The sequence below is a fragment of the Macaca fascicularis genome, chromosome 3, assembly GCF_037993035.2.
Source record: "Macaca fascicularis isolate 582-1 chromosome 3, T2T-MFA8v1.1".
NCBI classification, from domain to species: domain Eukaryota; kingdom Metazoa; phylum Chordata; class Mammalia; order Primates; family Cercopithecidae; genus Macaca; species Macaca fascicularis.
The window spans coordinates 10,798,925-10,814,661 of record NC_088377.1 but is presented as its reverse complement, the minus strand read 5'-3'; the positions used below and the strand labels follow the sequence as shown (position 1 = coordinate 10,814,661).

Sequence of the window (15,737 nt, the reverse complement as noted above, 5' to 3'; positions counted from 1 at the left end):
CTGCAATGGTGGCAAACAGCAGTGGTGGATGGCAAACAGCAGTGGTGGACGGCAAACAGCAATGGTAGACGGCAAGCGAAAGCTCAGCTCTAGCTGTAACAAACATGGACCAGAAGAGAGTGCAGGCCAGATGGAGTGGCTCATGCCTGTAATCCCAGCATTTTGGAAGGCCAAGGCAGACAGGTTGCTTGAGCCCAGAAGTTTGAGACCAGCCTGGACAACATAGCAAGACCCCTCTCTACAAAAATTCAAAAAAGATTAGGCGGGCATGGTGGTGCACACCTGTAGTTCCAGCTACTTAGAGGCTGAGGTTGGGAGGATCACTTGAACCCGGGAGGTCAAGGCTGCAGTGAGCCATGATTGTGCCAGTGCACTTCAGCCTGAGTGACAGGACAAGACCCTGTCTCAAAAAAAAAACCAAAACAACAACAAAAACATCCTTCAGCCTATTTGTATGTCACTGATTAAATCCAACATGCTCTTATAGTATTCATCTCAGGTCACAGCTCCTAAGACATTTTAATGGCTCCCTTCCTGGCTCTAAAAACATTTTAATGGCTTTCAACCAGCTTCCTGAGTATCTTTTATACTGTCATCTCCCTCTGCAGCCAAACTCCAGTCCTGCTAATGACGGGCAATAGCCCAGGAACCACAGAGCACTTCAGGCTCTGCCTGACAAACTCACAGACAGGAAGTGCATGAGAAAATGAACCCGTCCCTTTTATTTCTTCTTCCTCTTTTGTCTCTAACTAATCCTTTTTGGATAAGTGTGTAACCCACTTCCTCTTTTGTCTCTAGCCAGTCCTTTTTGGATAAGCATGTAGCTCACTTGTATGACCCTTAATTGTCAACTGCTGGTCAGAATGACATTTCTCATTCTTATGAGAAGGGCTGCCGTTGGCCCTTATTGGATGGTCTCCCCAGCACCCTCTTCCAATATATGATCTTCTGCCCTCCCCCGCCCCCCGCTTCCTTCCCATGTTTGCAGCGGCAGCAGCCACAAGGTGACCTTGCCTCTGTTGACTGCTCCAGCTGTAGATCTTTCCTCTAAAAAGAACCAGTTGGATTGGATCAGAGCTGTTACTGTGCATCCCACCTCATGTGCCTAAGGAGCAGAGGGAGCCAGCCATCACCAGAGAAGGAGGCCAACCATCAGGAGGAGCTTTTAAGCCAGGTGTGGTGGCTCCTGCCTCCAATCGCAGCACTTTGGGAGGTCAAGGCAGGTGGATGGCTTGCGCTCGTGAGTTTGAGACCAGCCTGGGTAACATGGTGATACCCTGTCTCTACAACATACATACAAAACTTAGCCAGGCTTGGTGGTACATGCCTGTAGTCCCAGCTACTTGGGGAGCTGGGGCAGGAGGATTGCTTGAGCCTGGGAGGTGGAGGCTACAGCGAGCCCTGTTTGTATCAGTTCACTCCAGCCTGGATGACAAAGCGAGACCCTGTCTTGGGGGGAAAAAAAAAAAGAATTGGCCCAAAGAGAAACTCCCTTCCCTGTCCTTAGATCATTCCTGAAATCTTGAGTTCTCAGAGATGCTCCAAGATACCCTTGTATCCTTAAAATATATTTTCCTTTTTCATAAGCTACATTGAATTGGGTAGTTGTTGCTTGCAATCAAAAGGAGCCTAACCAATAGAAGTGCATTAACATGTTTTATAGTATTGTGAGAGGAAAATAAATCTTGGGGCCCCAAAATCACTAAGCTAAAGGGAAGAGTTAAGCTGGGAACTGCTTAGGGCAAACCTGCCTTCCATTCTATTCAAAGTCACCTCTCTGTTCACTGAGACAAATGCATATCTGATTGCTTCATTTCGAGAGGCTCATCAGAAAGTCAAAAGAATGCAACCATTTATCTCTTACCTACCTATGACCTGGAAGCCCCTCCATGCTTCCGGCTGTCCCGCCTTCGCCTGGAGTTGTCCCACCTTTCCGGACTGAACCAATGTACATCTTATACATATTGATTGATGTCTCACGTCTCCCTAAAATGTATAAAACCAAGCTGTGCCCCAACCACCTTGGGCACATGTTGTCAGAACCTCCTGAGGCCGTGTCATGGTTGCCCATCCTCAACCTTGGCAAAATAAACTTTCTAAATTAACTGAGACCTGTCTCAGATGTTGGGGGTTCACTGTATGCTGTAGGAAACAAACAACTGGGCTTGGAACCAAAAGGAGAAAAAAATCATGAATTGAGAACCTATGGCAAATTAGACCATATGTCCTGCTTAATGCTTTCCCAACATGGTTTTAGGTAATTCTGACTATAGTCCTTTGCCTTAGTTCATTTTGTGTTACTATAATGGAATATCACAAACTAGGTAATTTATAAAGAAAATAAATTTGCCTGGGCACAGTAGCTCATGCCAATAATCCCATAACTTTTGGAAGCCAAAGTGGGAGGATCACTTAAGGCCAGGAGTTCAAGGCCAGCCTGGGCAACATAGAGAGACCCCGTCTCTACAAAAAATAAAAATTAACCAGGTGTGATCATGCTCACCTTTAGTACTACCTACTTGGGAAGTTGAGGTAGGAGTATCACTTGTGCCCAGGAGTTTATGGCTGCAGTGAGCTATGATCATGCCACTTCACTCTAGCCTAAGCAACAGAGTGAGACTCTGTCACTTGTCTCAAAAAAAGAAAAAAAAAAAAAGTGAGTTTATTTCTCACAATTCTGGAGGCTGGGAAGTGCAAAAGCACGGCACTAGCATCTGGCAAGGGCCTGTTGGTGTGTCCCTACCATGGCAGAAGGCAGAAAACGGCGAGAGAATGCTCACAAGGTACAAGCTAAACTCATCCTTCTATCAGGAATCCACTCCACTGATAAAGGTATTAATCCATTTATGAGGGCAGAGTCTTCACTCATGATCTTGAAGGTTTCACTTTGCAACATTGTTGGCTTGGGGATTATGTTTCTAATACATGACTTTAGGGGACACATTGAAACCACTGCATCCTTTAAGGTAGGAATCAATGTCATTTTTCAAATGAAGAAATAAGGGCTTGGAGAGGTTAATTAACTTGCCCAAGATCTCAGAGCTAAAGCCAAGATCATATTCAGGGCTGACTACAAAGTCCTGTGGTCTCTAGTGCTTGGCAGATCCAGCTTCACTTTTGAGTCTAGAGAGTAGTAACTCTTTTGGTGTAAAAACTAAGGGAGATGATACATTAAATCTAAGTGTAAATTAGATTATGGTTAAAGTGTAAGTCATATGGTTATTATTAATAGATCCCCAAGTTAGCCTATATGTGAACTTTTCCATAGAGAAATGAAATATGGTTTAAATGCAGCATATTTTAAATGGATTATCTCATACAATGTGTTTTTTGTTTGTTTTATACTGTTTTTGTTGTTTTCTGAGACAGAGTCTTACTCTGTTGCGCAGGATGGAGTGCAGTGACGCAATCTCGGCTCACTGCAACCTCCAACTCCCGGTTTCTTTTTTTTTTTTTTTTTTTGAGACGGAGTCTCGCGCTGTGTCACCCAGGCTGGAGTGCAGTGGCGCGATCTCGGCTCACTGCAAGCTCCGCCTCCCAGGTTCACGCCATTCTCCTGCCTCAGCCTCCGAGTAGCTGGGACTACAGGCGCCCGCCACCACGCCCGGCTAGTTTTTTGTATTTTTAGTAGAGACGGGGTTTCACCATGTTAGCCAGGATGGTCTCGATCTCCTGACCTCGTGATCCGCCCGTCTCGGCCTCCCAAAGTGCTGGGATTACAGGCTTGAGCCACCGCACCCGGCCCCAACTCCCGGTTTCAAGTGATCCTCCTGCCTCAGCCTCCCAAGTAGCTGGGAGTACAGGCACGTGCCACCACGCCTGGCTAATACAATGTGTTTTTTAGACAACAGAGGAAGCCAGTGGTTCTTTCCATATCAGCTTTTCTGTGATACATTTTTCTTTTTTTTGAAACAGAGTTTCTGCTCTTGTTGCCCAGGCTGGAGTGCAGTGGCACCTTCTTGCCATCTCGGCTCATCACCGCAACCTCCCCCTCCTGGGTTCAAATTATTCTCCTGCCTTAGCCTCCTGAGTAGCTGGGATTACAGGCATGTGCCACCACACCCAACTAATTTTGTACTTTTAGAAGAGACAGGGTTTCTCCATGTTGGTCAGGCTGGTCTTGAACTTCCAACCTCAGGTCATCCGCCCGCCTCAGCCTCCCAAAGTGCTGGGATTACAGGCATGAGACACTGCACCCGGCCAGAATACTCAAATCTCAATGTTATACATTTACTGTCAATCCTGTCAGTATCAGTATATTGTACACAGTATACAGTAATTGACAGTATACTGCCAATTATAAATTGAGTTTTTTTAATGATTTACAAATGAATTTGTCAAAATTAAATTAACCCCACCCCCCACACACACATCCAGAGTCCTTTACAGATAGGTGGTATATGAATATAAGGTAAAAATTGTATGTGCATGGTAGCTTTGGCACAAATAGACTGGTTCTCTTTTTAATGTTAAGTGTAAAGCAGTTCTTTCATCTCTGTTCAGTGCAGTGTTGAGTGTGACTAGGATTTGCAGAAACTTAAAAAAAAAAAATCACCTGCTTGCCATCTTTTTTTTTTTTCTTTTATTTTCTTTTCTTTTTTTTGCTGTTTTTGTTTGCTACTTTTGTAAAACCAGTTTATCATATTCTCATTAGGAAATCAATCTTCATGAAATTAATTTTTTTTTTTCCTGCTAACTGTGGCCCAATCTTTTCATTTCTCTCTGCTTCTATCGTAAGAGCATTCCTCAAATTGACCATGAGAGGATTTACATCTGGGGCACTTGGTATACACCAAATGGAGACAAAATCAGAATCAGCAGCCTGGCTGGGCCACAGGTCCAGCATCCCAAACTATTAAAATATTCTTACTGTTTCCAGGGAAGTGACAGATCCACTTTGGAATCTGATAATATACCCCTTCCCTAGAAACATGCATAAACACAAAGTGTCCTAAACAACTTCCACGTGCTCATACCTCCCCCACCTCCCAAGCTCATTGACTACTGCCTCGCCTTCACGAACTCCAGACCTGGTCTGAACATTTCTAAAGGACGCTCGGGGGTTAAAAGGAGCGACGCCACTGCAGAAATGACAGCCTTCATCCACAAGTGGTCCGCTTCGGGTTGGCTGGAGCCACAGCTGGGTGGGGACAGGCCTTGCACTGCCTAACAAGCACCATCCAGGTGCGTCCAGTCCTGAAGCGGTCGGACTGGACCGTCCAGGTCCCAGCGCTCGAGAGGACGGCAGGCAGGGGCTGGGATTGTCTGGAGATATGAATGCTTTCTAAGGTTGACGTCAAGGTCTCCTTCCTGAGCCACAGCCCACGTGACAAGCTCCGTCCAGGTAGAAATGATCTCATCTCTCCCGTCGCCCGGGGTCGGAAACCTGAGGCCCGTGCGGGCTGAGGCAACTTAGCGGGGGTCCTAAGCCGGCCGCGCCCTCTGCGACCTCTGCGCCCCAAGCGTGTGTGGAGGGCTTGGACGTGGTCCAGAAGGAAAAGATGGGGTGAACCAGGTGCCGCGCACCCTTCGAGGAGCCCCCGCTTCTCCGTTTCTGTGAATGACTCCAAAGCACCTCCGAGGGCGGATGCACACCCGGACGACCTTGGGCGGGCACTGACCATTGTCCCCTTCCACTCGGTTGTGTCGGGGGTCCCCAGGTGAGGCGCAGACGCCGCCCTACCCACCTGTACGAGGCCTTCCCCGGAGCAGCCCGGCTACGAAACGACGCCTATGGCGGGGAAGCTAAGGAAGACTCTCGGCCCTCACTCCGCGGCTGTGGCGACTGAATGGCCCCAGCACGCCGGGGCCCTCCCCAAGCTCTGCTCCCAAGCCGAAGCCCCGCCCTAACACCAATGGCCCACCTTCAGTCCCCGCCCCTGATCCCGCCTCCATGAGTCAAGCCTCGCCTTTCAGTCCAGCCCGGCCCGCCCAGGTCCCGCCCCTGCTGTTATTGCCCATCCCCCAGGCACCGCCCTCGATCCTGCCTTCATGAGTCAGGCCACGCCTTCCAACCCAGCCCTGCCCGCCGCAGCCCCGCCCCTGTACCGACGGCCCACTTCCAGGCCCCGCCCTTGATCCCGCCTCCATGGGTCAGGCCCAGTCTTCTAGTTCCGCCCGGCCCGCGGAAACCCCGCCCCCGCGTGCCTATGGCCCACCTCCAGGTTCCGCCCCTAACCCCGCCTCCAGGCGTCCAGCCCCGCCTTCCATCCCCGCCCCAAGCGCCGAGGCCCCGCCTCCAGGCTCCGCCCCGACCCCCGCAGTAAGGAAGAGCAGCCGCTGCTGGTTCTCAGGCGCGGCGCTTTATCGGTGGTTCTGGCTCCCGGCCGCGCCGCAGCCCCTGCCCAGTCTCTCTCCCTCAGCTCGGCGGGCTCCTCCGCGCCGCACGTGAGCGCGCCCGCCAACAGGGCCACTGCCGCGGGTAAGTCGTGCCCGCGCCCTGCCCGGCGTCCAGTCCTCAGCCGCTGGGCGAAGCCGGAGGAGCCTGGCGTCTCCTCCCCGCCGGCCCGCGGGCCCGTCCCCAGGTCCAGAGGGCTTGGGCGGCGCCGTGGGGCGGCTCGGGGTGCAGGTGGTTTCCCGGCGCGCGGCCCGGGCCCGCGGCGCGCGCTGCTGCAGTGCAGGGGCGGGGAGCTCGGGGCCGTAGACCCGGAGGGCAGCTGGGAGACTGGGTGGGGTCCCCTCGGGTTACCCGACCCTGGCGCGGAGGATGTGATGCCGGCCACGCCCTCACCGAGCGGGGCGGCAGGTGCAGGTCAGGGGTGGATCGCGGCCCGCGCGCTCTCCCGGGGCGGGCCCACAGCGAGACGCTCAGCCTTTGTTTGCTCGTGCGGTCCTGGCTGGGGAGGAGACTGGGGACGCGGACCTGTGAGAACTGAGGGCTTTCCTCGTCGGGGAAGACCCCAGTCTTCCAGCCAGGCCTCAGGAGAAGGTATCCGGGCCGCAGTGCGCGCTCCGCCATCCTGGCCCCTGCGCCCTGCGGGGTTCCCGACTGCTCGCGTGGACTGTTACCCGCAGGTGTTGCCCCACACTCGCGACTGCAGCCCCGCAATTGGGAAGACTTTGCTAGGATTTTTTTGGTAAGGTGATGGAAGACCGTGCCTCCGGCCCCACAAGCCTCCTGGCATTAGGTGGCTTAAAATTTTTCCAGTACAATTTGATTACCACTCTGAAAGACCAAATTCAAAACAGTGTGTCCCACAGTTAAGACCATTGGTGATGAGTGTTTCTGTGCTGTAGACTAAGGATCGTTATCATTTTATTACTAATAGTACATATCTGTTATCTGTTGCTAAATGTTTTTGCTTATGTGGTAGGGTCACTGTGTCCTCATTTTCATCGAGCTCAGAAATGTTCCTTCATATAAACATATTTACAGTGAACTTCTTTGGGATCTGGCAGTTGGTTTTTCTCTTGAACTTGTTTTTTTCTTTTTCTATATTATTATTATTATTATTATTATTATTTTGAGACGAAGGTCTCACTGTGTTGCCCAGTCTGCTCTCAAACTCCTGGGCTCAAGCAATCCTTCCTCCTCGGCCTATTGAAGTGCTTGAATTACGGATATGAGCCACAGTGCTCAACCCTGAATTTGATTTTCTGTGAAATTAAAAATGGGTAAAGTGAGAGATTTCTTGCTGACATTTTCGATTTTAAGGTATCTGAGTAGATACACTTCTTATGTGATTACTTCTTTGTGTGTCTAGTTATCTATAGGCTGTATAACTGTCGGTTTTACTGAACTGTTCAGTCTCTCACAGGAGACATATCTAGGATAGATTGCAAGATCATTGGCAAAAGAGCTATTTAAGGACTGAACCAATAATTTTATCACTAGCATAATGTACTGGAGACCCTGTACTATCTCACTTCCCTGAGCTCGAATCTGGTTCTGCCAGCTGCTGGGTGTGTGACCTGGGCAATTTTCCGAATGGCCTGACTTCCTAATACCCGTCTCACAGGACTCGTGTATTGCATCAAGAAATGCATGCGGCCCGGTGAGGTGGCTCACACCTGTAATCCCAGCACTTTGGGAGGTCAAGGGGGCGGATCACAAGGTCAGGAGATCAAGACCATCCTGGCCAACATGATGAAACTGCGTCTCTACTAAAAATACAAAAATTAGCCGGGCGTGGTGGCGCGTGCTGGTAGTCCCAGCTACTCTGGAGTCTGAGGCAGGAGAATTGCTTGAACCTAGGATGCAGAGGTTGCAGTGAGCCGAGATGGCGACACTGCACTCCAGCATGGCGACAGAGCGAGACTCTGTCTAAAAAAAAAAACAAAAACAGAAAAAAGAAGAAAAGAAATGCATACATGAGGCCGGGTGCGGTGTCTCATGCCTGTAATCCCAACACTTTGGGAGGCCAAGGTGGGTGGATCACCTTAGGTCAGGAGTTCGAGACCAGCCTGGCCAACATGATGAAACCCCGTCTCTACCGAAAATATTTTTTAAAAAATTAGCCAGGCATTGTGGTGGGCGCCTGTGATCCCAGTACTTGGGAGGCTGAGGCAGGAGAATCGCTTGAACCCGAGAGGCAGAGGTTGCAGTGAACCAAGATCACACCATTTTACTCTATCCTGGGTGACAGGAGCGAGACTCCACCTCAAAAAACAAAAACAAAACAAAAAGGAGACCGGGCACAGTGGCTCACACCTGTAATCCCAGTACTTTGGGAGGCCGAGGCAGGAGGTTCACCTGAGGTTGGGAGTTCGAGACCAGCCTGACTAGCATGGAGAAACCTCATCTCTACTAAAAATGCAAAATTAGCTAGGTGTGTTGGCACATGCCTGTAATCCCAGTTAGGAGGCTGAGGCAGGAGAATCACTTGAACTCAGGAGGCGGAGGTTGCGGTGAGCTGAGATTGCGCCATTGCACTCCAGCCTGAGCAACAAGAGGGAAACTCCATCTCAAAAAAAAAAAAAAAAAAAAGAAAGAAAGAAAAAAAGAAATGCATGCATTTTCTTGGAAAATGGTGAATTTTCCAAGCTCGCCCAGAAGACTTGCTTGGTAGCATACCACGTGCCCCCTATTTTGAAATAAAGGAGCTTGCATAAATGACAATTTCCAAACTTCTCACCTGTGCTGGTAGTTACACCAAATAGCACTTTCTTCATATGGCCAACCATAACATTGAACTGCTCCAGCTACCTGCTCTTACCTGGCTGATGCCCTCCTTGTCATGAGCAGTGGCGTCCCTTGCCCTCCACCTTCTAAATACACACCTTATTGTCAATACACACCTTATCACAGTCCTCTTCCTGGTAACTCCAGCCGCCCACACCTCTGAACTTTGAGGACTCCTCTGCCAGTGGCTGAGTTTCCTCTTGCTATCATCAGACTCTGTCATTTTGTCCACCCTCTGTCACTTATGTGTGTTAAAAAGAGCAAGGTCACTTTTTCCACCCTCTGACACTTATGTGTGCCATGTTAAACTGAGATTATGTATTTAGGTATTTTAATGTGAGCCACATTAAACTGGAATTATGTATTTAGGTACTTCTACTTTTAATAGGCTGTGAATGATGAGAGTAGGGACCATGTACTTCCACTTTTATTAGGCTGTGAACGATGAGAGTAGGGACCTTGTCTTATTTATGTTTCTTTCCCATGTTTAGACACTTAGAAGAGTGGACAGACTGTGCCCCATTGGAGTATTGCGGTGGTTTAGAGATGCTGGGTTTCAGAACTGTGAATTTTCTGGAAAAAATATAGTATGGACTGTTTGGATATATCAACTTAGTCTTTACTTGGCAAAAGGAACAAACTACCAGCTCTCATTACCATCTTTTCCTTAATATTTTCAAAACGTGTGAAGGCAGTTATTTCAGAAAAAGGGACAGGCCCTCCCAGGAATCTTGAGTAGACGGTCTTATTTTGTGGCTGTGTGTGCAAGGTGCAGTATATTTTTGCAGAGAGGCATGAATGCAGAGGCTCTGTGGCAGGATGGGTTTGTCCTGGGGTTGGAGGGTGCAGTGAGAAGTGGGTAGAGTCTTGTAAGCTGGAAAAGGGGTTGTTTGGTTCTGTTTTGAGCTTCCTTTTCTTTTCTTTTCTTTTCTTTTTTTTTTTTTTTTTTTTTTTTTTTTTTTTTTGAGGCAACGTATCGCTCTGTCGCCCAGGATGGAGTGTGGTGCTGCAATCCCAGCTCACTGTAACTTCCACCTCCCTGGTTCAAGCGATTCTCCTGCCTCAGCCTCCCGAGTAGCTGGGATCACAGACATGTGCCACTGCACCGGGCTAATTTTTTGTAGTTTTAGTGGAGACAGTTTCTCCATGTTGATCAGGCTGGTCACAAACTCCTGACGTCCGGTGATCCACCCGCCTCAGCCTCCCGAAGTGCTGGGATTACTGGCGTGAGCCACTGCGCCCAGCCTTATTTGAAGCTTTATGGAAACAGTTTTAAACATGGCAGTTGTATGCATTGTGTTTTAAAAGGATTCTTGGAGCACTGTGTGTAAAGGCACTGGAAAGGGGCAAGTGTGGGAGAATCATTGGGAAGCTTCTGCAAACATGCAGGGAACAGGCAGCCCAGACTGCGGTGTGGCGGAGATGGAGAGGAATTGAGTCAACAGGTGTTTAGCAAGAGGAGACAAACAGGACTGGGGTTGAGCGTGGCAGGTGAAGAGAAGGAAGAGTCCAGAATGATCCCACAGGTGAAGGGGCTACTTTCTGAGAAGGGAAGACTGGAGAAGGAGCATGTTGAGCAGATGGAATTGAGAGTTTAGTGGGGTTTTTTTGTTTGTTTCTTTGGGACAGAGTCTCGCTATGTCATCCAGGCTGGAGTGCAATGGTGCGATCTCAGCCCACTGCAACCTCTGCCTCCCGGGTTCAAGTGATTCTCCTGCCTCAGCCTCCTGAGTAGCTGGGATTACAACCACCATGCCCGGCTCATTTTTCTATTTTTAGTAGAGATGGTGTTTCACCATGTTGGCCAGGCTGGTCTCGAACTCCTGACCTCATGTTCCACCCACCTCAGCCTCCCACAGTGCTGGGATTACAGGCATGAGTCACTACACCCGACCTACTTTTATTTTTTTAAACAGCTTTATTGCGCTATAATTTGCAGCTCATAAAATTCATTCAAGTATGTAATTCAGTGTTGTTGTTGTCTTTGAGACAGGGTCTTGCCATGTTACCCAGGCTGGTCACAAGCTGCGGGGCAGAAGCAGTCCTCCCACCTCAACCTCTGGAGTAGCTGGGATCACAGGCATGAGCCACTGTGCCCAGATAATTTCAGTGATTTTTTTCATACATTTACAGAGTTGTACAAGCATCGCCATCATCCCATTTTAGCACATTTGCCTTACCTCAGAAAGATCGCCATTCCCAATGGCGGTTAGTCCCTGTTTTCACTGCACCCAGGCAGCCACTAACCTACTGCCATCTCTCTAGATTTGCTTGTGGAGGGCATTTCATATCAGTGGAATCTTACAATGTCTAGTCTTGTGTGTCTGGCATCCTCCACTGAGCCTGTGTTTTCAGGGTGCATCCATGTTGCAGCACGTATCAGTACCTGGTTCCTTTCCATTGCCTCAGCATTCCTTTGTGGATAGACCATATTTTGTTGATAGATGCTTGTCTTAGTTAATTCAGGCTGCTCCAACAAAATAGTGTAAACTAGGTATTTCTGTTATAAGTAACAGTAATGTATTCCTGTAGTTCTGGAGGCTGAGAAGTTCAAGATCAAGGTGCTGGCAGATTCAGTGTCTGGTAGGGCCTGCTAGCTGTGTCCTCACAGTGGAAAGAACAGCCAGGCTCCCTCAGGTCTCTTTAATTTAATTTATTTATTTGAGGCAAGGTCTCCTTCTGTTGCCCAGACTGGAGTGCAGTGGCATGATCATGGCTCACTGCAGCCTCAACCTCCCAAGCTCAAGTGATCCTCCCAACTCAGACTCCTGAGTACCTGTGACTATAGGCATGTACCACCACACCCTGCTAAATTTTGTATTTTTTGTAGAGATGGGGTTTCACCATGTTGCTCAGGTTAGTCTCGAACTCCTGGAGTCAAGTGATCCACCTGCTTTGGCCTCCCAGGATTTCAGATGTGAGCCACTCTGTTCAGCTAGTGTCCCTTTTAAAAGGGCATTAATCCCATGATGTAATCACCTTCCAAAGTCTTCACTTTCTTTTTTTGTTGTTGTTTTTTGTTTTTTGAGACAGAGTCTTGTTCTGTCACCCTTCCTGGGGTACAGTGGCACAGTCCTGGCTCACTGCAACCTCGACCTCCTGGGTTCAAGCAATGCTCATGCCTCTGCCTCCCAAGTAGCTGGGACTACAGGTGTGTGCCACCATGCCCAGCTATTTTTTTTTAATTTTATTTTTTGGTAGAGATGGGGTTTCACCATGTTGGCCAGGCTGGTCTCAAATATCTGACCTCAAGTGATCTGCCTGCCTTGGCCTCCCAAAGTGCTGGGATTACAGGTGTGAGCCACCATGCCCGGCCACCAAGGAATGTATTTAGCAGTTGGTAGAGGAGGAGGAAAGAACTTCAGAGAGGTAGGTGAGAAACAAGCTCTGGGGCTGGAGGGGCCAGAGGAGTATGTGGGCCAAGCGGAGGCTGCTAGGCTGCTTGGAGAAGAAGTGGTCTGCCGCAGAGTGCTACTGAGAGGTAAAGTGAGGAAACAGAAAGGACCTCTGCCATTGGTGACTTGAAAGTAGTGGTGGTTGCCAGGCATGGTGGCTCATGCCTGTAATCCCAGCACTTTGGGAGGCTGGGGTGGGCGGATCACGAGGTCAGGAGTTGAAGACCAGCCTGACCAACATAGTGAAACCCTGTCTGTGCTAAAAATACAAAAATTAGCCGGGTATGGTGACACGTGACTGTAGCCCTAGCTACTTGGGAGGCTGAGGCAGGAGAATCGCTTGAACCCAGGAGGCAGAGGTTGCAGTGAGCCGAGATTGTGCCATTGCACTCCAGCCTGGGCAGCAAGAGTGAGACTCTGTCTCAAAAAAAAAAAAAGGAAAGAAAGTAGTGGTGGCCTGGTGAAGATTGGATTGGGTCTGGAGTGATTGGATATTGAAGTATGAGATTTCATGAAATTTTTATAACTGTACTGGCCCGTAAATGAAAGACTCAAGCTTAAAGAACGTGTTGTACCTTCAGTTCAGTTTCTTCCATTTACCATATTTGCCTTTTTATTTGATTGACTACATCCAACTTGTTTAGCAATCTACCCAGCTAACTGCATTCACTCGTGTTTAACTGTATAGCATTGCTCTGTATTTGTTTTTCCTTTCAGACTGAGCGTACTAGTGAAATACTGTTTGTCTTCATATATCAATTAGGATTGTGGTTGGCTATAACAGAAAACCTGATTGAACAGAGGCTTAAACAGCTGTTATATGCAGAAAACATACACCAGACATTACAGCATCCAGAGTTGGCGTGTGGTACCTTCACCATGCCATCTGGGGCTGCAGGGGCTCTGTCATTCCACTCAGCCATCGTTAGTTTGTGACTTTTGTGCATGTTTCATGACAGTTGCAAGATGTAGCTTCACTCCAACATCATGCCTTTGTTCCAGGCAGAAAGAAGAAGAATGGAGGGCAAAAGGCTTATGCCAGGGAGTCTGCCTCCTTTCCAACTGCCTTTTTGACCCACAGCTTCTATTGACATCTCATTGGTCAAGAGCTATCACATGGCCACCTAGATGCAAGGGAGTCTGGGAATTATAGTGTTACTGTGAACAAAACCAGTGCTCCCTTAGTACAGAAAAGGAGAACAAGGCATGCTGGGTAGATGCCTGCCACACTTTAAATAAAACAGCTAGGTATGGTGACGCATCCCAATAGTCCCAGCTGCTTGGGAGGCTGAGGTGGAAGGAAGGATCACTTGAGCTTAGGAGGTGGAGGCTGCAGTGACCCATGATCATGCCACTGCACTCCAGCCTGGGTGGCAGAGTAAGACCCTGCCTCCAAAACATAAAAAATAAAAAATAAAATAAAAAATTTCATATGATAGGAGGGGCTGTGCTCATTCAAAATTACCGGCTGGCGACAACATATAGTCTAGCAGCTTTGGAGCTTTGATCCTGGAATTAGTTTTGTCAATTACTTGGAGCCCTAGCACTCTTAGGCTGTCTACTCCTGTTTCCTGTTCTCCCCCAGAATCCACGAGGGTGGGAACTGTTTATCTTTCATCTCCCACAGTGCCTGGCCCAGAAGCCTTGCTAAATATTTGAACAGGATTGCCCAGTGAGTTTGTGCACAGTAGTGTTTGTGGACACCTGTCTTCTGTAGCTCTGGGTTGGGAATGATTTGTATCCCCGAATGGCTCTCTCATTTGGTTATTTTTTGGTTTGCTTTTAGATACTTTTCTGCTGTGAGAATGTAAGATGGATCCAGAAGAGCAGGAGCTCTTAAATGATTACAGATACAGAAGCTACTCTTCAGTGATTGAAAAGGCTTTGAGAAATTTTGAGTCCTCGAGTGAATGGGCGGATCTCATATCTTCACTTGGCAAACTCAACAAGGTATGTCGGGTGTATCCTATTTGGATTGCGTGGAGGTGGGGACATAATTGTCTTTTTATTATTACAAGAAATTACATGGTTATATTATTTGTATTTTATAATCTTTATATTATTACATATTATACAGTATAATCTTTATATTATTTCAAAGAAATACCATTGTATATACAATGATGATTACAACAATTAGAAAATACAGAAAAGAAAAAAAACCACTCATAATTCTGTCCTCCAGTGTTACCCACTGTTAACCTATCAATGTATGTACCTCCTTCCAGCTTTTTCTGAGCATAAAATTATATATGGTGTTCATGTAGTTAAACAGTCTTTTTCTTAACAATATTTATGTCTAGATAAGATACAATTTAAAATTGTCAAATTAGGCATTCAAAGACTGTTCTTTGTATACTCCTTAGGATTTCTATTTATTTTTCTTCTTTGATCTACTTTTTTGATCCTTTTACTGCTGTCTGGTAACTCCTAGAAGAATAGAAGTTGAAATAAATATTGAAATCTGCCCAGAACTTGTGTGTGTGCATGTGCATGCAGGTGCGTGCTTGTGCGTGCATACGTGTGTGCGTGTGTGTGTGTATGGAATCAGATCTAGGAAAAGCAAAACTGGTCAAATGTGGGCTTGACCTTGTCCTCTATATCAGGGATCCCCAACCCCCAGGCCGCTAACCGGTACCAGTCTATGGCCTGTTAGGAATGGGGACGCACAGCCAGAGGCGAGCGGTATGAGCGCCAGTCTGTGGCCTGTTAGGAACGGGGACGCACAGCCGGAGGCGAGCGGTATGAGCGCCAGTCTGTGGCCTGTTAGGAACGGGGACGCACAGCAGGAGGCGAGCGGTATGAGCGCCAGTCTGTGGCCTGTTAGGAACGGGGACGCACAGCCGGAGGCGAGCGGTATGAGCGCCAGTCTGTGGCCTGTTAGGAACGGGGACGCACAGCCGGAGGCGAGCGGTATGAGCGCCAGTCTGTGGCCTGTTAGGAACGGGGACGCACAGCCGGAGGCGAGCGGTATGAGCGCCAGTCTGTGGCCTGTTAGGAACGGGGACGCACAGCCGGAGGCGAGCGGTATGAGCGCCAGTCTGTGGCCTGTTAGGAACGGGGACGCACAGCAGGAGGCGAGCGGTATGAGCGCCAGTCTGTGGCCTGTTAGGAACGGGGACGCACAGCCGGAGGCGAGCGGTATGAGCGCCAGTCTGTGGCCTGTTAGGAACGGGGACGCACAGCAGGAGGCGAGCGGTATGAGCGCCAGTCTGTGGCCT

General features: G+C 48.6%; 1 protein-coding gene and 1 long non-coding RNA gene across 10 annotated transcripts in view; one reads left to right on the top strand and one right to left on the bottom strand.

The window, feature by feature from the left end:
- Nucleotides 1-5,824, bottom strand: part of LOC102140471 (uncharacterized) — a 69,060-nt gene extending 63,236 nt beyond the window's left edge. For 3 of the 6 annotated variants that reach the window (XR_012432023.1, XR_012432022.1, XR_012432021.1), the window contains exon 1: nucleotides 5,688-5,824. This is a non-coding gene — a long non-coding RNA (uncharacterized lncRNA). Of the gene's footprint in view, nucleotides 1-1,868; nucleotides 1,989-5,687 lie in introns of those variants that run through there. The other 3 variants (XR_012432025.1, XR_012432024.1, XR_012432020.1) reach the window with 2 other exon arrangements.
- A 423-nt stretch (nucleotides 5,825-6,247) lies between these two features.
- The window catches only part of DOP1B (DOP1 leucine zipper like protein B), a 123,384-nt gene continuing 113,894 nt past the window's right edge, over nucleotides 6,248-15,737 (top strand). For 2 of the 4 annotated variants that reach the window (XR_012432013.1, XM_045387792.2), the window contains exons 1-2: nucleotides 6,248-6,421; nucleotides 14,303-14,466. Coding sequence is in view for 3 of the 4 variants with exons in the window: in XM_045387792.2 (XP_045243727.2) it covers nucleotides 14,329-14,466 (138 nt within the window). In the remaining variant the exon portion in view is untranslated. Of the gene's footprint in view, nucleotides 6,422-6,841; nucleotides 7,077-10,629; nucleotides 10,648-14,302; nucleotides 14,467-15,737 lie in introns of those variants that run through there. The other 2 variants (XM_045387793.2, XM_065541389.2) reach the window with 2 other exon arrangements.